Source organism: Phoxinus phoxinus (assembly GCF_949152265.1).
Source record: "Phoxinus phoxinus genome assembly, chromosome: 4".
Taxonomy (NCBI): Eukaryota; Metazoa; Chordata; class Actinopteri; order Cypriniformes; family Leuciscidae; genus Phoxinus; species Phoxinus phoxinus.
This window is the reverse complement of record NC_136879.1, coordinates 14814937-14838547: the sequence shown is the minus strand read 5'-3', so window position 1 is coordinate 14838547 and position 23611 is coordinate 14814937. Positions and strand designations below refer to the sequence as shown.

Sequence of the window (23611 nt, the reverse complement as noted above, 5' to 3'; positions counted from 1 at the left end):
TGTACAGTAAACATATGAAAGCGCTATATAAATGCCTCATTCATTCATTCATTCATTCAAGTTCAATTGCTTAGAAAAGTGATAGCACACCCCTTCTTCAACCAGTTTCATGTCTAGCACAAATTCCTGGCAAGTGCTATGTAAAAAAATTTAACCGAATTGTAAAGTTTGAAATTTATTCCACCCTCTCATGCCACACAAGATGAGCAAAATGCAAACTTACCCTCCGCGGGACACCACCAGCTTCACTTTCACCTTATACGAAACAATGATGCCCAGAATTTCTTTATTGGCCCCCTCTCTTAACCTTTTAAGACAGCAATGCCATGGAAAGGTGAATTAATACACATGACAAGAAACAAAACACACTTTCAAATGGAAGAATCAGAGATTAGACTCACAATGTACTCGATGCTAAATTTGTGTCTTCATGTTTGAGTTTTCCATCCAGAGCCAAGCCGCGTTTCTCTCGGTTATTCGCCAGGAATGGGGTGAGAGTATATACTTTGCAAAATGTGGCACTGGGAGCCACAAAATCACTAGAACACGGCACAAAGCAGAGAGCAATGAGACAGATGTCAAGATGTGTTCTCGTACGGATTAAGCGCATGGTTTAGTTTGCAGTGTACATACTCTGATTCCTCTGTCGCCACTGGACACTTGTACTGGGCAGTGTTGAAGAGGCAGATATCAGCATATTGACGCACTGCAACGTTTTATAATAGAAATAAATGTTATTGGCAAGAGTTTCTTATCTACACACCGATGTAAATGCAAAGTCCATCTATATAAATAACTGAATGACCTGAAATCTTCATTTTTTTTACTGTCTTGTTTGTGTTGTTTGTGACATGGACGTTGACACTAATTGGTTCACCATGATAGTAAATCTGAAAAACATTATGCACATACAGCATCATGCAAACAACAAAATTAATTGATAACAGCAGCATAGGTCCAAAAAAAAATCTGTACTCTGTACAGTTTGTGTTTCTGAAAAAAATTGTATAGACTGATATGGAATTAAATTATTATCTACACTCATTTGCATCACATTGAGTTTAAGTTTTAAGTTTGTCTATGTCAAAACTGTGTGATCCAATTGGATGGACATTTAATAAACAATTCAAGTATATAAATATTACATTTAGACCTAAATATTCGTGTTTATGTTTTATTATCTTCAAGGAAAGACTCCAAACCTTTTTTAGATACTCAAAAATTTTGTAATAATAAGCAGGCAAAGGATTTAATCATATGTCAAGTCTGTAATGACATGCTGAGACCCCAGGTCTAAAATATGAAGAAATCGAATGAATTTTCATATGCCAGATATTTCTGTGAACGCAGTACTGATTGTAGCAATACACATTCATGCCAAATGTCTTTTTGGATTTGTTTTATAGTTATATTTTTGTTAAAGCTTCAATAATATCTGCATAAATTTCTAAGTTTAGCATAGAGTCATATCAAAATAATTTAAAGAGAAAATAAAAGCTATTTCTATTAGTATTAGTATTATTAGATCCTACTACTACTACTACTATACATAACATTGTGCCCACAGCATTTCAGTTGCAATTGCGTTTTTCCAACACTAGGTGTAGATGTAGATCAGTACAGCAGAATCCTACTGATGTTGCCTTTCCTCAATCAATCGTCAGATATTTAATCTTCTTCAGAGCGGCTGAATAACTACACAAACCCACCTCTTTGTCAAGTGAGGCCTCCAGGTGTAATGGTTTGTCTGACATGAGAAACTGCCTTGTGGTTTCAGCCATTGGCTGCGGGCCCGGCTTCTCTGGAGCATACTGCACTTTTCTGATGACAAGACGCACTGAATTCCTGTGGAAGGGCCAGTAATAGGAGAACCATATCATAATTTGTGACATTTATTGACTTCAACAAAAATCTATGTTGCAATCTATGTAATACATCTTTGCGATGTTCTGGTCTTCTTCTTTTTTTTTCAGACATTTTTCCGGACCATTTAGACCATAATCGCACATCTTTCTTCAACAAATCTCCTTTTTAAAGTATTATTTATATTCATGGCACAAATGGTGTGAGACCATTTATGAGTGTGAGCAAGAGTAATACACTTACGGAACAAAAATATATGGGAAAATACTGCAAAATATAATTCAATATATTACATCATACATTTCTATACATGTGAAACTAGTGCTTATATTTTTCAATATACTGCAATATATGCATTAACCATGTGGCAATATACAATATTGAGAATTAAAGACAAAAATAGCATTACATGTAATAAGTTGAATCCTTTATTGTGTACATATTGCACATACATGTTCCCACATAAGTGTGAATGTACACAACAGATTTCTAGTTCCCAGCATGATTTGCTTCTGACTGTTAAAGGAGAGTAAACGTTAAAATGAAGTGTTATTTAATGTGTTTTGTCCAATATTAATATAGGGGGAGATCTGCATTTAATGTTCTATTATTTTTTTATTTAAAAAGTTTTATTGTATGTGTGAGTTTTTGGTTGTCACCATTGTGCTGAAGAGTCGAGCCTGTGGTTCGGTTGACGATTGACCGAAGACCATTAAGACTATATCTTACTCTATAAACTACTCACTATAATGCCAAAATCCTCAAATGACTGTATGGGCCCTATCTTACACCCAGCGCAAATTACTCTGTTCACCGACGCATGTATCAATCCTATTTTGCACCCGACGCACAGCAGACTTTTCCCTCCACAGACGCACGTCGGTAAATTAGGGAATGAACTTGCGCTTGGGGGGGCGGTTCAACGAAAAGAGGAGTCGTGTTCTGGCGCAAACGTTCCCTGGTGCTATTTTGCGGTTTCAGAAAACAATTCCGCCACAGACCAGGAAAAACCTAGTCTAAAGTCAGTGGCGCGTTATTCAGATGCTATTTTAAGGGCGCATGCTTGGCCATAATGTAGCGTGAGCACAACGCGCATACACTTCATCTACACAGACGCAGCAGTTCATATTTTTGCAACACATTGGTATATGAGGACATCTGACAAAGTGGGATGTCCGTCAAGAATCAGGAAACAAAATTCTGAAGACTGTGAAATCACCTTTACCATCATGTAAGTTGCGTGCGCCTGCAAATCCGCCGTTATAATAGCAATCCACCATGGAACAAGCGCACCTGATCTTAAAGGGAATGTGAGAGGACGCTCTGATTGGTTTATTTCACGTTACGCCCAAATCACACCTATGAATAATGTAGCGACTTCAGACCAACCCATTTTAGATTTGCGTCGAGATCTACCCACAAAGTTTATTAAACTCTATTTAAAAAGTAACAGCTGTGCCCTCTTCAGCACAGTGATAGTCACCTTGCTAAATACTGTAGTACATGCTACATGTTTTCCAAAAACGCATACCAACAATGTTGCAAATATGCATAAAAGAAGAGTAATATTTTATGTTTGGCTCTGTGTCTGTTTCTCAGTTGGGTGCCATTGTGAAAGGTTGTACCTTTTGTGGATTTTTTCTTCAACATTTTCTGCACAAAAAGCTTTGACTTCAAAGTCAACCCCGCAGGCCTTTGCAGACAAGAAAAAAGAAAATGTTACTCTGGAGAGTGGAGAATTCTGCATAGCCCTTTTTACTCTATTAATACCAACATCATAAAACATTATGTGTGGGAAAATGTACCTTTCCTGTATCTTCTGGCCCTGGTTGTAACGTGACAGAACAGGGTAAGTTCGGAGTAATCTGTGAGTAAAGGATATTTAAACTTGAGATTGAAGTGGTGATGAAGGGTCCTAATTTAATCAACAGAGAATCCAATCATCTCTGCACAACATAACATAGTTGCCATTATATTAATAAAATCAGAAAGAAGTTTCACCTCGAAGGTGAAGGGGTAAGCATGTTCTCCGAGTTTCTTTATCAATCGCTCTTGTAGACGTGTCAAGCCCTTTTTCTCTTCAGGCACGGGAGGAAATGCCTGGATGTTGGCCACAAAGAGGTCTTTGCGGAACGTCAAGCCAAGAACGTCCAAGTCCTCCCGTCCATAGCGGAAAGCACATGTCAGTGTCACAAAAACTGTGGGGGAATTTAAAAAAAAACAGAGTAACATGTAAAGTTAATGGATTTACAGTCAACTTTGTTCTTCCAGTTCCTAATAAAAGAAAACCAGTTACATATGGAACAATTATTGACATAGACTGAGTGTACAGAGCTATAAAATTAATGTGGGTTGCACATCTCAGATGAGTGATGAGTGATGTTTGAGTTTATATTGAGATCTCTGATTTATGATGATTCCAGACTTTGGTATCTTTAAAATCTGAGTCCGGTTTATAACACTGAAACCTCTTCTGAATGTGCGATTAACAGGGTCTTCTTCTTAGGAGAAACATCTGTGCATCGGGAACTTCTGCAAATGATCTGTTCTTCATTTAAAGCACCCCCATTCTGCTATTTACTGTATAAGGTCTCCTACAATAGATTTTCATGCATCCAAGATCAAAAAACACTTCTCATAATCTACATTGTAGCATCACCACTTATCTCACAGTGTCTGAAACAGTTCGATAAAGGATTCAGCCTCTCTAAATTACTCCTTTCTGATTGGTCGGTTGGCCCTTCCTCAGCACATGATAAACAGTGATACGAATGGAAGTGATTGTGTCGGTTTTACCGTATCAATTCGAGCCAGATTCCTCATCCTTTGGAAGTGCATGTAAAGTGGATTTGCTTTGACAGTGCAGAGAAGATAGTCTTTTTGACATGTCGACAACACAGATCAAACTCTTCCAGACTCAGCTACAACTACAGTGTGTGTGAGGGTCAAAGTAGACTATGTTTGCAGGCAGCCATTGAAGACCATAGGCTGGCATTATGCAGATTTGTCACGAACCCACATGCGTTCGAGCAGTATGTAAGACTGGAATTACTGACGATTCATTTCAGTCAGTTCAGAATCGATTCTTTCTTTTGGGAAAAACTCCATGTATCCTGCACTTTGATCTTTTAGGGTGCTTTCACACCTGCCTCATTTAGTTGGGTTGAATCGCACTAGAGTTCGTTGTCCCCCTTAGAACGGTTCATTTGGGCAGGTGTGAATGCAGCAATCGCACTCGGGTGCGCACCAAAAGTGGACCAAACGCTTTCGAGTGAACTCTGGAGCGGTTCGCTTGTGGTGAGAACGTGATCTGACCTTGAACAGACCCAACTGCCAAAGAACTGCGCATTTTTAGACTAAACCAGCTGCCGTAGTCAGCGGCGCTGTGCATTACGTCACTGTTTAGCAACATTAATGCACGTCTCCTCCTGAAGTGACTTGCGATCATAGACTGTATAAGATGGACACAGCGACCCCATAGGTTTCAACGGAGAAAAGTGAAGCCAATTAGAAGCACTCACTTCCTGTTTGCCAGGCGTACTGCACAGGCTCAAACTGAGCTTGACGACGTAGATGTGACGTGAGCAACCTGTCTGACAGTTGTAGGTCTTCTAGTAGCTGTGCCGAGAGAAATCTGAATCATTCCCTTCCGAATCTCGCAGAGACGGAGAGCGTGGGTATTAGCTGTCCATGAACTAGCAGCGGGAGCAACTTTATCACTCTCTATGGGCTTCTCCCTTGACTTTATCGGACTTTATGCCTCCACGTCCCCCGATTGCTTGCGAGCTTGTCCGCCAGTCTATACGGTAATTTCTCAACTGTGCGACAAGAGAGTCGCGTGGTTATGACGCAATCGTTATCCTATTTTTACAAAAACGGCTTCTACGGGGCCATAACGTAAGATACAAGGTAATGGAGCCTTTTATACATTGTCGTGTTTCTTTAAAAATAAATAATGGACAAATGGAGTCTTTGGACGCCTCAGATGTAAAGTTAATCGCTGTCAAAGTGACGACAAAATGAATGGGAGTCAATGGAATGCTAAAAGCAGGTGATGGCTTGATAGCCAATGGCGGCCCCCGGGGGAAGCTTCAGTTTCCGGCGGATGGATTACCCCCTTGCTTGCGATGCGCCTTCGCCACGTGCAGTGCATTAAAACATTATTTTCAAGACACATCCTCGCTTCATTCTCAAATGTTATTGTTTGCCTGTGGTGTAGACAAACTATATAATAAACTATGACCAGGGATACAATCAGCCCACGCAGTCGTCTCTCCATAGTTAAAAGTGGCGCGTTGTCTGACGGATTTTCCTCCTCTTTGTTTACTTCCGTCAGTTCTGTTGGAATTTTCCCGCATGTTAATTCGGACCAATCGAAGCGCAGTTATGGAAATATGTTCAAGACACATCTGGCCAACGAGTGATGTGGATGTTGTCACGTTACTGCATTTTGGTTCGTTTCATCAATTCATCAACTGATTCGGACCAGAGCAATCAGTGTGAAAAGGAACCAAAACTCCTGAAAAATGCTACAAAATATAATTTTTCGCCCTTGGTCCGGACCAAATGAACCAAACTACAGATGTGAAAGCACTTTGCAGACCTTTTTCTAAAACTTTGCAGACCTTTTTTACTCACCAACAGCTTTTAACAGACTACATGATAGATAATATCCGGAAAAAAAGTATAATAGAGGCACTTTAATCTTGTTTAGGAGGAACAACTGTGATATAAAACATTGCTTTTTTTATGAGACCACATAACATATTGGTATACCATGGCTCATAAAAAATGGGGGAAAAAAGCTCCTCACCTTTTCTTTCTTTCAAGTACTCTGGATCAATTAAAACCACACCATCTGCAATAGGAAAAATATATTGTATGGGTAAAATGTCAGCTGCATAACAGCTTAGCTACGAAATTATTGTTCTTTATTACTTTAATTTGTAATTCAATTCCTCAACTATTTAAAAAAAAAAATATATATATAAAAAATAAAGTGTTTTCTTTGATGAATTATTTAGCAGATAATGCAAAATAATGCACTATTATAAGGTCAGACTTGATATAAGATGTCTTTAACTACTATGTACTTACATAAAAAAGGTTTAATGTATAGTGTAATTATGTACATATGTACTTATGTGTGTTCATGTCTTTTGCTGCTATTGAGGTCAGATACGGGTAATGTTAGGGACAGGATTGGTGGTTTAATTAGGATAAGTTGTAAGGGAAGAGATTATAAGAAATTACAAATTAAGTACACATACTCATTTATAACTTATTAATTACAATGAAACTACAATGTAACATGTTTACTAAGATAAAGCTAAACTAAAATTTAAGATTGTGATTCTTGTTGCCTACCGACAGGATCCACAAGGTCCACATGGTCAACGAAATCCCTCTTACCAAGGTACACAGTTAGCTGAAAAGACAATCATAAAATTAAAAATCTGCATAATTCAAACGAAGAACCATTTTGACTGAGCTAAAATGCCAATTTGCACCATTGTGAGTATGCACAGTTCTATATTTATCTTTCATTAACCTTATCAAAACAAATGCTTTTAAGTTATGAGCACAAATTTTGTAAAAAAGACCAATTTGTACCATTCGAGAATATATGTTTACATAATAGTTGTGTTGTGCCGATGCTTAGAAAAGCCTTTCCCAGCTTTTGCAGAAGGCTGGGTAATGAGTCACATGCCCCTCTTTCATATTCGCCCCACGCCCGCTTCCTGCTCAAGGACTGTTGTGGCGCACCACAGGTCTCCCTGCTAATGATATAGACTCGAGGCTAGGCTATATGCTAACCGCACAGCCATTGCGAGCTGGGACTCATCCGTCTGGATCACAAGCATCAAATACAATTTTGGAACAAGAGGTTCTTTGTTGTTCAATATTTGTGGTTGTTCAGACATAACCATTTCATAACAGGCTATGCTGTAGACACTGACAGAAAACATTTGAAGTATCAGATTCTAAACAACTGACACACTAACATGATCAGTAGACATGAAGGAGGGACAAAATGAACGTAATATTACCTTTCCATTCGGACTTGCCTTCTTGAACACCCTGTGGAAATACAAGAGGGACAAGTCACCTTTATTTATATATAGCGCTTTTTTTTCTTTTCTTTTTTAAACACATAACACATAAGACACAGCATGCATTAAATTACCCCTCGACAGATTTCACTGAAATAAGTGTCTTGAGAAATCACATTTAGCCCCCTAAATCATTCCTTCTGTAAGCTCCTTACTTACTTTTTTTACATTTGCTTAAATAATATATATATATATATATATATATATATATATATATATATATATACGTATACACACACAACAGTTCATTCTGGTTCTACAAGTATCTGTAAAGGATGTGAAGAGAGTGTCAACCAGTATAACAAAAATTGGGTCATGAATTTTAAGTCTTGCTTTGGATCATGAATTTTAACCTTGTCATTTAAATGCATGATCTAACCATGGCAGTGATTCACATCACCAAATTTAGTTTAGGCTTTTTACTAAACCAAATTGTTATTAAGGTTTTATAATCCTCAATATGTCTAAATAATAAATGAATATCTCCAATTTACCAGTATATCCAACTTTATCCATAAACATACAATACACTCATGTCCAGGGATATATGTATTATATAGTGTAGTAAATCTAAGCCATGATTATATCTTTGCAAATTGTATTATAGCACAGCTATATATTAAACAAAACAAAAGAGTAGCTGAGGGTGTTATGTACACAGTGACCAACCAACCAAACAAATAAAGAACATGTGTGTGATAATCAGTAATTCAATGAATATCCATGGCGACAAACGTAAAGAGAATAGAAACACAGGAATTGTCCATAAACTAATTAAGAGTCCTTGAAAAACGAAACAGAAACACTACAGATTGAGACTATACTGTAGGCCAATGTATGCAGAAAAAGTTGGATATTCTCACATTAAGTGATATTTAGTGTAGCAAATCTCAACTGCTTGACTGTTTATACCAGTGCACAATGTAAACTACTTTATCGCACAGCTCTATATATAAAGTTGGAAATGTACGTACATCAAACTTTATTCACATAGGCCTACATGTTTTATACTTGTATGGCGATACAATATAGCAAATCTCAACTGTTTGATTGTTTGAATCATCACAAAATGTAAACTATTATTACCCAGTGATAAATCTATAAGCAATATGTACTATGTGTATTGTGAAAAGTGCAAAATAAAAAGTAATTTGTGATGGCATTAAGTAGTCAAACATACAAAGGCCACATTAGCTGCAGTATTTGCAAAGAAACCCTTAACAGTTTTTCTTACTCAAGGTGCAGGATAGAACTACTGTTTATTTTCCAAGAAATCATTTTTTCTTTGTGGAAAGATTGACTGCCTCAGTGGCTCTGAAATAATACCAAATCTATTAGATCCTCACCCACCGTTCAGCCATTACTTTCACAGATAGCACCCTACAGCAAACAACAATAAATGAAGTCGTAAATCAGCCTGTGCTGATGTGATGGCCTACATTTTTAAAGGAAGGCGTTTTATCTGTTTGTATATGGCCTAAACTAAATGAGCTGTTTTCTTTCTGGACAAAGATTTAGGGTGCCACCCTTTGTAAACCACAACACAAGAAACAAATTAAAACATTTTCACATTTGTGAAATTGATAAAGTCAAATGTACAGAGGCTTAAGGCTATGTTCAGAATATAATACTGCAGCAAACTGCTTACGTTAAACTGCAAAGTATTCTGCAATATATCCTGCACTGATACTTCCTTTTTTGTAATCGATAAAACGTTTTAAACAATAGTATGCTGCGATATGCTGCATGTTACATGATCTCAATTTAGTGAGAGGTGTAAATAAAACCTTGAAAATACAATAGTTAATCTGCATCTTTAATCTAACTTTATTTCAATATAAGTATTATTAGTCTTTAAGTAGATGTCAAGATCATGTTCTGTTTTGTTGAGTTTCCGTGGGTTATGTTCCTGTTTGTCTGCCTGATTTCTTATAGGTTACTCATTAATTAATTATTCTGTTCTGATCCAATCTGACTTCAGACCTGTAATTCTGCCTGAATCATAATCATACACTGTTCACTCGTTGGCCAGAGGAGAACTGGTCCCCGACTGAGTCTGGTTTCTCCCAAGGTTTTTTCTCCATTCTGTCACTGATGTAGTTTTGGTTCCTTGCCGCTGTCGCCTTTGGCTATTGGCTTGCTTAGTTGGGGACATTTAATATTCAACAATAATATTGATCTGCCTGCATTGACACCATTATATGATAACTGAACAGGGCTGTGTTTCCCGTACAACGGCGTAACTCGCTGCTTAAAGCTATGGTCTACGATTTCAAAGATTGTTCATTATTAATAACCTCGTTTAGATGCTGGTTATGGTTCTACAGTACAATCCTAACAATATGAAGAGAAAAAAGAATTAAAAAAATCCATTCACTCTATTGGGTGTACAGCTGCAGAGAAGTTGACCAATGTAAGCTGTCCGGCCGGACAGCTTTACATCCTTATCAGAGGAGTGTCCTCATTAATGGACGTTAAGCTTTCAGAGGAAGCATTTTGGTATACGATAAAGAAGTGTGTTTTGCTGCGCTGCTCACGCTCAATTAAAGTGAAAGTACACTTTTGATGAACAAGATAAACATGATTTCACACAAAAAGTGCCCAAAATGCAAAGAATTTGCATGTCTAGTGCATTTTAAAAAGAACTGGAGTATGTCAGAAAAGAAAATGAAGACTTAAAAAATTAATAAATAATATATATATTTTTTAATTATTCAGTTTGGGTGAAAGTATGCTGTATTATTAAATAAAATTGTAAACTATCCAGAAAATATGATATAAAATAATAAATAATATATAAATAAATATAATTGTGCGTGCCACAACTAGTTGGCAATGATTTTAACTCAGGTAATGTGGTGACTCGACTCGGACTCGAACACTGGAGACTCCGACTCTTCTTTGGTGACTCGGACTCGGACTCGAACACTGGAGACTCGAGACTCCACTCGGACTCGAACTCAGGTAGCCTAATGGTGACTCGACTCGGACTCTTCTTTGGTGACTCGGACTCGAACACTGGGGACTCGAGACTCCACTCGGACTCGAACTCAGGTAGCCTAATGGTGACTCGACTCGGACTCTTCTTTGGTGACTCGGACTTGGACTCGGACTCGAACACTGGGGACTCGAGACTCCACTTGGACTCGAACTCAGGTAGCCTAATGGTGACTCGACTCGGACTCTTCTTTGGTGACTCGGACTCGAACACTGGGGACTTGAAATTCGACTCGGACTCGAACTCGAACTCAGGAAGCCTAATGGTGACTCGACTCGGACTCTTCTTTGGTGACTCGGACTTGGACTCGGACTCGAACACTGGGGACTTGAGATTCGACTCGGACTCGAACTCAGGAAGCCTAATGGTGATTCGACTCGGACTCTTCTTTGGTGACTCGGACTTGGACTCGGACTCGAACACTGGGGACTCGAGACTCCACTCGGACTCAAACTCAGGTAGCCTAATGGTGACTCGACTCGGACTCTTCTTTGGTGACTCGGACTCGAACACTGGGGACTCGTGACTCAACTCGGACTTGAACTCAGGTAGCCTAATGGTGACTCGACTCGGACTCTTCTTTGGTGACTCGGACTTGGACTCGGACTCGAACACTGGGGACTTGAGATTCGACTCGGACTCGAACTCAGGAAGCCTAATGGTGACTCGACTTGGACTCTTCTTTGGTGACTCGGACTCGAGCACTGGGGACTCGACACTCGACTCGGACTCGAACTCAGGTAGCCTAATGGTGACTCGACTCGGACTCTTCTTTGGTGACTCGGACTTGGACTCGGACACTGGGGACTCGAGACTCGACTCGGACTCGACAGTTGGTGACTCGTCAACAACACTGTGTCAAGCATGCACGTTTATGCTTCCATTCACCATACTTGATGTGCTCTATTTGCATTGAATAATGTTTATATGTGAATAACAGATTCTTATTCATCATATGAAGCAAGTCTTCAAAAGACTTGGGTTAAATCGCTTGATGTACATGGATTTCTTTTACAATGTCTTTATGTACTTTTTGAAGCGTCAACATTTTGGAATGGACTTTCAGTGTAGGGACAAAAATGTCTCAGGTTTCATTAAATATAATGTCATTTGTGTTTTGAAGATGAGCAAAAGTCTTATGGGTTTGGAACGACATGAGGGTGAGTACATTTTCATTTTTGGGTGAACTAACCCTTTAAATCGAGGCAGTATGATCAAATAATCAAGAAGCAGATTTAAAAATGCAGCTGATATCACTCTTATTCATTTGTGACATTAGAAATGGAAGGTCTAATCAAGCACATTGCATTGTGGGATACAGTGCCATAGATACTATTCATAAAGCCTTTGCTAGTTAAACTGCTCTAGCAGACCATGGCTAAAGTTAGACAGGTGAGGCGCAAAAGCTTCTCAACCTGTCTTTTCAGTGTCCTATGTAGTGGTAGCCTACAGGCATGTTTATTCTAGTTATAGGGCTTCAATTAAATTACACAGCTTTCCTCTCTGTTAAGTCCTAATGCTGCTGCAAATTAGCTGTGGTGTCTCCAGAAATCCCTCTGGGCACCAGCATATCCTCTCTCAACTTTACATCCTTATCAGAGGAGTGTCCTCATTAATGGACGTTAAGCTTTCAGAGGAAGCATTTTGGTATACGATAAAGAAGTGTGTAATGATGGGGATCTTACAGGCAGTTAGCAAAAAGCTGTTTACTATTAGAGCAGTGAGTGTGAACCATTAGCGACTTCAAAAACACAAGTTTGTGGGATTTTTATGGCTTTAGCATTATAGGACAAATTTGAAGTGGTTTTAATGGCACTGATGTACAAAATGTTTAGTGCAAAACTGATATAAAGAGACCACAATATTAGCTTCACAATATTAACCCCAATTTAGGGTGGCCTCAAAATTACTAGTTATGCCAAGCTCTAAAATATTTGATCTGGTAAAAATTATGAGTAGAAAATGTTTTTAACAAATATTTCTCCAATAAATCATGAATGGCAGGAAATGTCATGTAAAAAAGAGAGCGATCCCCGAAGAGTATTCAGCTCTCAGAACTAATGATACATATAGTTTCTGTAAACTAAAAAAATGGTATTTAACTATGTGCTAACATTTAAATTTGAAATCATTTGTAATAATTGCATGCGGTAAATTTTTACATCCCTCATGGAAGAACAAGCTTCTATTTTTACTTTATTATTACTGTTTTTGCAAATAGTGTGGTCTTTTCTATAGCTTTCCTGTAGCTCAGTGTTAAGAGCATTGCGTTAACAATGCAGTTGTGGGTTTGATCCCAGGGGATTGCACCATACCTATGTATAAATGTATAGGATAATGCAATGTAAGTCGCTTTGGATAAAAGCGTCTGCCAAATGCATAAATGTAAATGTAATGTAATGTCTAAACATTTGAGACCACTAATGATTCTTTATTATTTTACATCATACACTAATTGTTTCTTTTTTTTCTTCTTTTTTTTACATTTGTGTTTATTTCCAGGTTTGAATGAAAACAAACAAATTTTCAATGTGGTCTAAGATCCAAATTTATGTTTCTTAAGTAGATTTGTAGTATTCTCCAAGTTATGAAACAACATGTAAAACAACGTTACATTACTTTCATTCTTCACAAATGTTATTGGCACCATATCCTTGGCTCATGATTGCTGGGGTTTTTTTAACAGCATATGATAAATGAATGAAAATAAATCAGTGACTGTCACTGTTACCATGGTACAGCTGGCACTGCTTAAAAAAATTGAGAAATGTACCCTGACAGCACATTGGCTTTCGGTGAAAGAGACAGTCGGCATGACAATGAATGATGCATTTTAACACTCAGTGCCATGGCTCTAATTAAATAGGGCACTGACTTTACAATATGTTTTATTCACACTAAAAATTCTAAAAAGAAAAAGTGCACTTTGGAAAAAACAAAGTGTGGAACGTTGGACACTTCATGCACTCAACTGTCGCGGCTTTGATTACGTAGCGGAATGGAAGGGGCTATCAGACTCTGATGTCGAAAGACAAAATAAACTTCATACACAACACGGTTGAGGTCATTCGAAAAAGAGTAGGGGTGTAACCCCGGCATCCTGGCCAAAAATATGCCCATTGGCCTCTGTCCATCATGGCCTCCTAATCATCTCCATATACTGATTGGCTTCATCTCTGTCTCCTCTCCACCAGTAAGCTGGTGTGGTGGTGGGCGTTCTGGCGCAATATGGCTGCCGTCGCATCATCCAAGTGGATGCTGCACATTGGTGGTGGTTGGAAAAAAAAATATATATATACTTTTTACCCACAATAGTTCGTCTTGTGCTGATCTGCGACACGCCACACATTACGTAATCACGTTGGAAAGGTCATTTTCATACATTTTTTTTTTTTTTTTTAAATGACCGATCGTTTCGCTAGCTAAGACCCTTATTTCTCGACTGGGATCGTGGAGAGACTTTGAAGCTGCATAGAGACGGACATTTGAACCTTCTTTTGAACATTGACTTTGAAGCTTAGAGACGGACATTTGAACCTTCTTTTGAACATTGGGATAGATGGTTGCCATTGAAGTCCATTCTGTGTAGAACAATCCTGGAATGTTTCCTCAAAAATTTTAATTTCTTTTCGACTGAAGAAAGAAAGACATGGACATCTTGGATGACATCGGGGTGAGTAAATTATCAGCGAAACATTTTTTGAAAGTGAAATAATCTTTTAACTTGAGGTATGTCTACACGACAATGATGTACTACAAACTATTTCGTGTTTTCGCGTACAGAGGACAACTAGTCAAAAGATCCCCATTCACACTGATCCACGAATATGACTAAAACGCTGTATTCTGCCACCAGGCCAGTAGTTGGCGAGGTCACTTTGTATAGAAACACTACGCGACTATAGACTGTACACAAGCATTTGCATGACGTCAACGTTTTCACAAATTCAATTACAAATCAAGTACAATTTTTTGTAGTTTACAATTAGATGAAAAAAAATTCACTTTGAACAACACTTTCAGGCCCCCAAAATGGTGCTGTCATGTAAATGAACGGCCAAAATGCATAAAAAGTTTTCCGTTTCCTGGTGTAGTGTAAACGGCCCCTTAAAAGGCTGCTTGCTAGGGAATTAGGTATTTGCTAGAATGACTGATAGTAGGGGTGTACATGTTTTCTTCCAAAACCGTCATGCTATGGATGTCACAGTTCGGTGCAGAGAGTCAAACGATGAATACAAATTAGTCACAGATGATTCACACTCCAATTCAGAAGAGGGTGCAAGGTAATGGTAATGCAACGCTGTTTGATAACCTCCACAACAGAAAATAAAGCAGAGGAAGAAAAGACAGTCTATGCACCGACTCAAAACAAGGGCATTTATTACCAAGTCCATGGTAGTTTGGACTTGCCAAGTTTGTCTCAAGATTACAAACTCCCGAGGACGGGAGGACGCAATTTCGGTGATTCTGCAAATGGTACAACAGCGTTCTTGATAACGTCACTCAGCTCTCCTTGGCTACTCCAGTTATCTGTATTTACATATATTTACAATCAAACTAAATATGTACACCAGCCTGCCTCTTTTGGTTTTCATTTTAAAAATCTTTATTAATAGCCACACAAATGTGGTTCAGGCAACGCACACATTGATTATCTTCACTGCAAGTATATTTATAACAAAACGAAATATAAAACGCAAACCTGCCTCTTTTCATTTTCATTTTAAAAATATGAAACATGTGGGCCAGGCAATATAAGCACATACTCTGATTATCTTCACTAAATATACATTTATAATAAAATGAAATGACACAACCCTGCAACTACATACAATTCAGTAAACCGTGCAACTATCTCAGGGGGGACTAAATGCCGCTGGGTGAAACAAACTGATAGACATATACTGTATATATATTTAAAAAAACAGACAATCTTTTCACATACAAATGCTGGTAATTTTGGAGGGAATAAAACTAATGCTCTCTTGGTTTAAAAAAATTTGACAAACAAAAATCCAATCTTCATTTGCTTTGCTGAATCATCTTGAAATGTAAAGGATAAGTTCATTGATTTTGAATTAGCATTGTATTTTTACAATGTCAGTAGTATGTAAATACAATGTTTACTATTTCTCCATGTTACCTACAAAGATATCCCCATTCATTTGTCAGCAAAAGTCTGGCAGATGATGTAAACCGAGTCATTTTGCATCATCCAGTGGCCATCATCCATCTTGCCAGCCGTTAATTCCCCCTTTAAGGGTTCCTCTTCAGTCACCAGCTGGGATCATTAGCCATGGGACCAAGACATCCTACTACAGTACCATGAGCCAAAAAAGTAATGTCTTACTACCGAAGAGTTAAGAGCAGATTGGCAGCTACAGTGCTCCAGAATATGCCATGCGTATGCAAACACCTGGGAAGAGAAGCAGCCATTCAACTTGCCTCTCTGCAATCTCCAGAGTCAAATTGTCTTCATCTAAATCAATGGCTCATTCAGTGGAGCCTCTTGTTATGCTCCCTTGGCTCAGGCACTGGCAGCAAAATAATGACAGACAGTGATTTAGATCATTTATGGCAATTACAGTGAAATATATTCAGCCTTTTCACACCAAGCTTTCCTGAGAGAAATAAAGAGGAAATGATCAATAGGAAAAGGCAAGGCTCTAGAGTAACAAAATATTCATGAAGAGGAAAGGGCAGGATGTGAGATGTGATTATAAATAGAGCCTCTTCATTCTGTTCTGTCTAAAAACTGGTCATAATAGTCAGAACCTTTACAAGAGGAGTCCATGTTTTATACTCACACTGTGAACATTGGGGAAGCTACTTTGAAACTCTCTATCAATAAGGAAAATAATTCATCCTATCATTGAGACAGTCAATAATTTTTGATCAGATTCCAATCGGATACATGAATAATCGGATTTAGACTGACAGTGTGAAGCCTTAGGCCGTGTGTCCAGCGCTGTGAGCTGTGGGCGCTTGAAAGAGTTTTGGCAGTGCAGAATTTTTTTCAGTTGAGACGCTTTGCTTGCTATGATCAAAAATATCCACGGAAGTGTTACTAGTATCTCTTTTTACAGATAGTTTATTTCTGTATTGTTTCTATTTTAAAATGTTAATACAATGTAAAGTATTTGCTCTGGCTCTTGTTTTAAATGATTTTGTTCTGTTATTATGCTTGTTGTCATCTTGTTCACGCTGTACAGGCAGAATGTGACAGTTGGTCATGTGGTATTTGTCCCGCCCTGTGATTGGACGGCTGGGTAAAAAGTGACAGTGATCAGCGCTGTGTTTTACCCAAAAGTTTAACATTCATCAACTCTCTGCGACTGGTAAAAAACACTGAGCGTTCAGCGTGAAATAGACACTCAGAACCTCGTTAGGCTCCTGCCGTATTAATAATAATTGGAAAAATATGCTAGCCGTGGAGAAAAATACTTTGGTGGACAAAGCCCGGGACACACCAAGCCGACGGTCGGCCGTCGGGCAGTTTTAGTGCGTCGGCCGACTAAGTTTTCTCAGTGTGTTCCGCACCATCAACATATTGAATCGGCGTCGGGCCGTCGGTGAGAGAGAGAACTATGATTGGTTGTTCAACTTACTGAACGAGTCAGTGCACGAGAATAAAGGTGCGTGCACACTACAAGCGACTTTGTCGCTGCAGGTCGCCAGTGGCTGGCGGTGAGGTCGCTAGTGGGCGTTCCCGCTACTGGTTGCCTAGTAATGTTTGTGAGTGACATTCACGGATGTTTCTCCATGTTGTAGACAACAAATCCGTTTTCTTGCCACTACAAACAAACATTTTGGAAGAAAAATTCAAAATATAAATGGAATCAGTATAACATGCATAATATTAAAGATGAACGAGAAACTGTGAGTGCTTTTTGCTATCGCGGCTATTTAATTGCAACAAACGGGCAAATACCGGTCTATATGGGTCCACGAAACCAATCAGGCTCCGAGTCAGTACTGTGAACACCACTGTATGTACACGGAGATATATCACAACTTATAGGACAGTTTCTGACTGCTAAACTTAGCTTCTCGTTCAACTTGTCTCAAAACGGTGCAGATAGAAGGCTAATGTTATGTCATCTTACCGGAGTGTTCCTTGGTGAATATTTGAATATTAACATGAGCAGAGGGGAATAAAGAGTGTTAAGCAGGACTGATATTCAAACCGGACTGCCTTGTTTATGGTTTGTGTAGGCTATCTGCAGCCTGCAGTGTCGGTTTCCATTTTTGAACAACGAATATAGATTAATATATCTGCAGAAATAGACAGTCATATTTACGCGCATGCTAGCTGACAGTCGGCTGTAGTTCTCTCGGTGTGTTCAAGTGCAGCTTTTTTCTCCCGACGCGAGGCGACAACACAGTCTGCTTTCATCAGCGCTAGTTCTTTGGCGTCGGCTTAGTGTGTCTCTACCTTTAGGGGGCTTTCACACTGGCAGTTTAGTTCGGAACGGGGCACGGTTCGCATGAAAAATCGCTAATGTGAACGCTGTCATGCGGACCCGGGTGCGCACTGGGGTACCGAGTTCGGTTGCTCCCGAACCATGCCGCGGTTCGCGTGAATGTGAAAGCAACACGGACTCGGGTCCGCACTTGTTCAGGAAGTTAAGTGACCTGCACATGTGTTTTAGCTGATTATGATGTATTTAGTTAAATAAAACACATGTATGATGATGATAGTGTTGATGATTTACCTTGGATCATCATATGAATAAAAATATGTATATATGATTTAAATAATATATTTACATAGACCGCAACATTCTGGGAAAAAAAAAGTCCATTTTGATTTCATGGTAATTTGAAAGCCTGAAAAGGGTGTATATCCTTTAATATCCTTAATATTTTAACATTTAAAGCTAGAAAGATGAAATTGTCACGTGACATACTTGCAGAAGATCAATAATATATGTATGTTGTATAAATGATTTATTCATTTCTGTGATTTTTAATACATCCTGGCTGCTTCTACAAACCAGGAATGAATTAAAAATTAATTATTTTAGCTGAGCACATGACGTGGTCATGCCATAAACCCTGATTCATCAGGAAGGAAATTAGTTTGGAGAGATATTCCCAGCATGTCCTGTAATAATGCGTTCATGAAAATGTGTGCCTTTGACATGCAAATCAAGAAAGACTACAGTCATGTATAATGTTTTTGTTGATTTATTTTTATTTTATATTTGACTTTTTTATTCTACAGGATTTTATGACTGACTTTTAGAAGCAGCCGCAGTGTATATTTTTTATAATAAATTTTTTTAATGTTGAAAAAAATATATTTTTTTATGTAACACTCAGATCCAGAGAAGATTATAAAATAACATACGATGTATTACGAACTCAGAATAACAAGCCAACATGTGAGACAGTGTGCTATGCACAAACAACAGCCGACAATGTACAGCACAAAGGAAGGAACTTAAATACACAGTGAAGTTAAATACACTAAAAGATGAACAGCTGTGATGTTTATTGCCAGTTGTTCATAACATAACGGTGATAATTTAAAGGTTAAGTGTAGAATTTCAAAAAAATTCTCATGCAGTGCCAAATGGAATTGCTCAACCGAATAATATTTATATAAAGCCACAAACTGTTTAGAGAAGTCAACCTACAAATGGCTTAAATATAGTTGACAAACTGTTGCTACGGACACAAGGTGATCTTTGGCCTCAGGAAGTTGAGGACAACACTGGCTTTTTAATGCTGATGTAAGCCTTACTTTTTTTAAATTGCATGCATAAACTACAACCTACATTACTTAAATAGCCATAAATATAACTGTCATTTACTTTTTATTTTAAATATTACTGTTTTTACTGTATTTAGTTGAATAAATGGAGCCTTGGTGAGCATAAGATTCCTTCATACTTCGTTTGTTGAACGGTCTATCTATCTATCTATCTATCTATCTATCTATCTATCTATCTATCTCTATCTACTGTATCTATCTATCTATCTATCTATCGATCGATCTTTATCTATCTATCTATCTATCTACTGTATCTATCTATCTATCTATCTATCTTTATCCTATCTATCTATCTATCTATCTATCTTTATCTATCTTTATCCTATCTATCTATCTCTGTCTATCTACTGTATCTATCTATCTATCTATCTATTCTACTGTATCTATCTATCTATCTATCCATCTATCTATCTATCTATTGTTTTGGCACAATGTATTTCAGATAAACCAACCCCTAAAAGAAAATATCACATATTTTTGTGACATATTTAGGCTATTATTACCATACTATTCATAATATTAAAACTGTATTTGGTCAAATGTAACAATACTGTACATCTTGGTGGTCTTACAGAGGGTCATGGCTCCCTCAGATCCCACTGCAGACTGAAACACTGATATAAACAAGGCAATTACAACATGTTTTATCTTAGAATTGTGGGTCATACGGCACAGTAGACTTCACCACATGAAGCCATAGGAATTCATTCTTTTCTCAGAATAAATAAATAAACAAATACTTGCAGCTGTCTCTCTGACCTACATTTAGCCTCATTCACAAAGCCACATTAGAGTCGGCGGAAGGAACGACGTATTTAGGCGCATTTGAAACTACATTTGAATTAACCGTTTTGCTAAAACTTACACACAATCTTCAGAGAGATTATCATTTTCAGATGCATAACCATGAGACCAAACAAACTTGCTTATGATACAATTGAAGCTGTAATTGTTGGACCTTGGGATTATTGTTGATATATGTCGATATATCAGCAATGTGTCACCTAAATGTAATTTTATGGAAAGCTGTATGCAATTACGAACCCACCACAGCTCTACAATGGCTGATGTGCCCATACATAGACATTCCCTAAAAGCATTAGATTATGGCTTAACATAAACATGCCAAAGACAAAGGTTTCATGAAAATAAATCTGAGAGGCACCAGGAAGCTTTCAGCCCATAATGTGCTATCTCACTCCGGGTTTTAATAGCCAAGGAACATAAAGTAAGTGATGTCAAAGTGTATGTATGAATTTTTAAATATGGTGCATGCAAGACTATATGCAATCTTTACTGTACTCTTAAGCTAAAGCAGCAATACTGACTGGCTACCGGTGTCGTTAAATAAGTTAACTATTTAGACCTTGTTCAGACTAAATTAGTGAAAATGTTCTAATTGTGGGTGAAGCATGTTCTGAAAAAGTGTACTGTTTTTATTTACTTGTTATGAAGGCTCACTAAATGAAACCATCATTTCTATCAACACACTTTCATTTTTATTTATTTTTTAAGTTTGCAGATTTATCTCTTGTCTATACAATGAGAGGGGATGGTGATGGATGCTATACATTTCCAAAAAGGATGATACATGAATCATAAAAGTAGTCCATGATGTCAAGTACTCAAGTATGCTCCTCTAGTTAGCTAGGAAAAACAGAAGCAAAAAAATGCATCCAAGCCTGCCCTTTTAAGCTAGTTTGTCATTTTGATACCCAAATTCCAGAGTTGGATGAGTCATAAACTTGAAGGAGGGAAGAATGATTGCTGCTGTTATTGCTATTCTTTCCTGATCCCGGTCTGAATTCGGAGTTCTGATGCAGCCTGAATCATAATGACACCGTGTTCATTTGTTGGCCAGAGAAGAACTGGCCCCCCAAATGAGCCTGGTTTCTCCAAAGGTTTTTTCTCCCTTTCTGTCACCTGATGGAGTTTGGGTTCCTTGCCACTGTTGCTTAGTTGGGGACACTTAATATTCAACAATACTATTGATCTGACTACACTGACACCATTGTATGAGAACGTCTAGGTTACTAATGTAACTCCCGTTCCCTGAAGGAGGGAACGGAGACATTATGTCAGACTGACGTCATGGGGTCTCGCCTGGGAGCCCATTCACCTCCAAGTGGTAACAGAAAGAACCAAAAAACATTGGCCAGTGAGATTCGCATGCCAAGTCACACCTACCCGGACATACGGGTATAAATAGCACCAGCATTACTCACTTCATTCATGTTTTGCTGAGGAGCAGAGACAGAATCCCGGGCATTCAGCGGTGGTTCAGGGCTGTGGCAGGGGGGACATAACGTCTCTGTTCCTTCCTTCAGGGAACGGAGGTTACATTAGTAACCTAGACATTCCCATTCAGTTCCCATTCAGTCATGGGGTCCCTATTGGAAAGCGCCATAGCCACTGAACTGTGTTATGAGTGTTGGAGACGCAGATGTTGCTGTCAGCGATGAGTGCTGGGGCCGAACATGAGATATACAGATTCCCAGAGTAGAAGCAGTGAGTTTGGCGCACTTACCTGGCTCCGTGGGTCTCGTGAGGGACTGGGCAAGAGTGAGGCGATGCGTCCTCAAAACGCAACCCTCTGCCCGTGGAGAATGAGGGTGTGGCCGAGAGTGAGGAAGAGGAGCGTCGCTTACTGTCACCACGGACCCAGTATGACCCAGAGGTTTTGGAAACTTTTATTGAGAATGTGGGTACCAAGGGCCCCAGGGCCAGCAGCAGAACAAAAGCAAAAAGAAACACAAGATTCTCCACCCAGACTCTGGGGGAGACTCTTCACCATGTCCTGGATCAGAGTAGCTCTCTCCATCTCTGGGCAACCCGTCTTAGGGTTGCTTCGATGTGCACTTTGAGGGTTTAGCAGTCTGGATGGGCTGCGTCGCCTTCCTGCGGTTGGCTCGGGGTAGACGGGATGCCTCCAGTCTTCTCAGAGCTGGTGCAGCCGCAGGGAGATGCCCTGGACGACAAGCAGGCTGGGGGCTAGCCCGCGGCGGCATGGTGGCAGTGTCACGCTGGGGGAGGATGTGCTTTATGGCCTCTGTCTGCCTCTGGACTGCCGAGAACTGCTGGGCAAAGTCCTCAACAGTGTTGCCGAAGAGGCCGGCCTGGGAGATGTGGGTGTCGAGAAAGCAAACTTTGTTGGTGTCCTTCATCTCAGCCAGGTTGAACCAGAAATTAAGTTCCTGAACCACCAGTGTGGACACCGCAATTGCACGCTCCACCTGTGGAATGTCCACGTAACCCTTGGTGGTCCTGCTGAGTGGTTGCTCAGTGTGAGCAACCACTCCAGAGGTGGGTAGCTTAGCTTCCTCATCCTCTTCAGAGGACAAAAGCACTCCCCGATGCAGTGATCGACATCTGATCCTCATCCGGAGGCCCGAATGAGACAGAAGGTGCCTCACGTGAGGAACCCGCACCAACATTCGGCAACTCAATGGCAAATTGCATGCTAGAGGAGTGGGCGGTTCCTGGGGGCAGGCAAGACGAAGAAGCTCCCACTGTAACCCTCAGATCTCCCAGGGTGCTAACTAGACGGCTCTACTACGAGAAGCGGCGGGGGGCTGGGTAGCAGCAGAGAGGGCTCATGCCTCCTTATTGAAGAAGGAGAGTCGAGACAGCAATGCCAACATGGACATCCTCTCACAGTGAGAGCGTGCACCATCCACGAAGGCTCTCTCAACATGCTGTTCCCAGGCATGAGAGACAGCGATCATGGCCGTCAGATGAAGTCAGGTAACCGCATCCAGAAACACATGGACGAAAAGACATCTTGAAAAAGGTGCTGACTGGCGGTGCTTGCTCTTTTAGGGAACAGCTCTTTTAGCCGAAACGCCCATGCTGCAAGCT

The 23611-nt window shown here is 39.4% G+C and overlaps 1 protein-coding gene across 2 annotated transcripts in view; it reads right to left on the bottom strand.

The window, feature by feature from the left end:
• Window positions 1-23611, bottom strand: part of arrb1 (arrestin, beta 1) — a 47359-nt gene that overhangs the window by 5644 nt on the left and 18104 nt on the right. The window contains exons 2-12 of one of the 2 annotated variants that reach the window (XM_079608864.1): window positions 7914-7944; window positions 7231-7291; window positions 6677-6721; window positions 3865-4061; window positions 3669-3728; window positions 3489-3556; window positions 1710-1845; window positions 806-890; window positions 634-706; window positions 402-539; window positions 224-307 (exon numbers count right to left, since the gene is read on the bottom strand). In XM_079608864.1, coding sequence (XP_079464990.1) covers window positions 224-307; window positions 402-539; window positions 634-706; window positions 806-890; window positions 1710-1845; window positions 3489-3556; window positions 3669-3728; window positions 3865-4061; window positions 6677-6721; window positions 7231-7291; window positions 7914-7944 — 978 coding nt within the window. Of the gene's footprint in view, window positions 1-223; window positions 308-401; window positions 540-633; window positions 707-805; window positions 891-1709; window positions 1859-3488; window positions 3557-3668; window positions 3729-3864; window positions 4062-6676; window positions 6722-7230; window positions 7292-7913; window positions 7945-23611 lie in introns of both variants that reach the window. The other variant, XM_079608863.1, reaches the window with a different exon arrangement.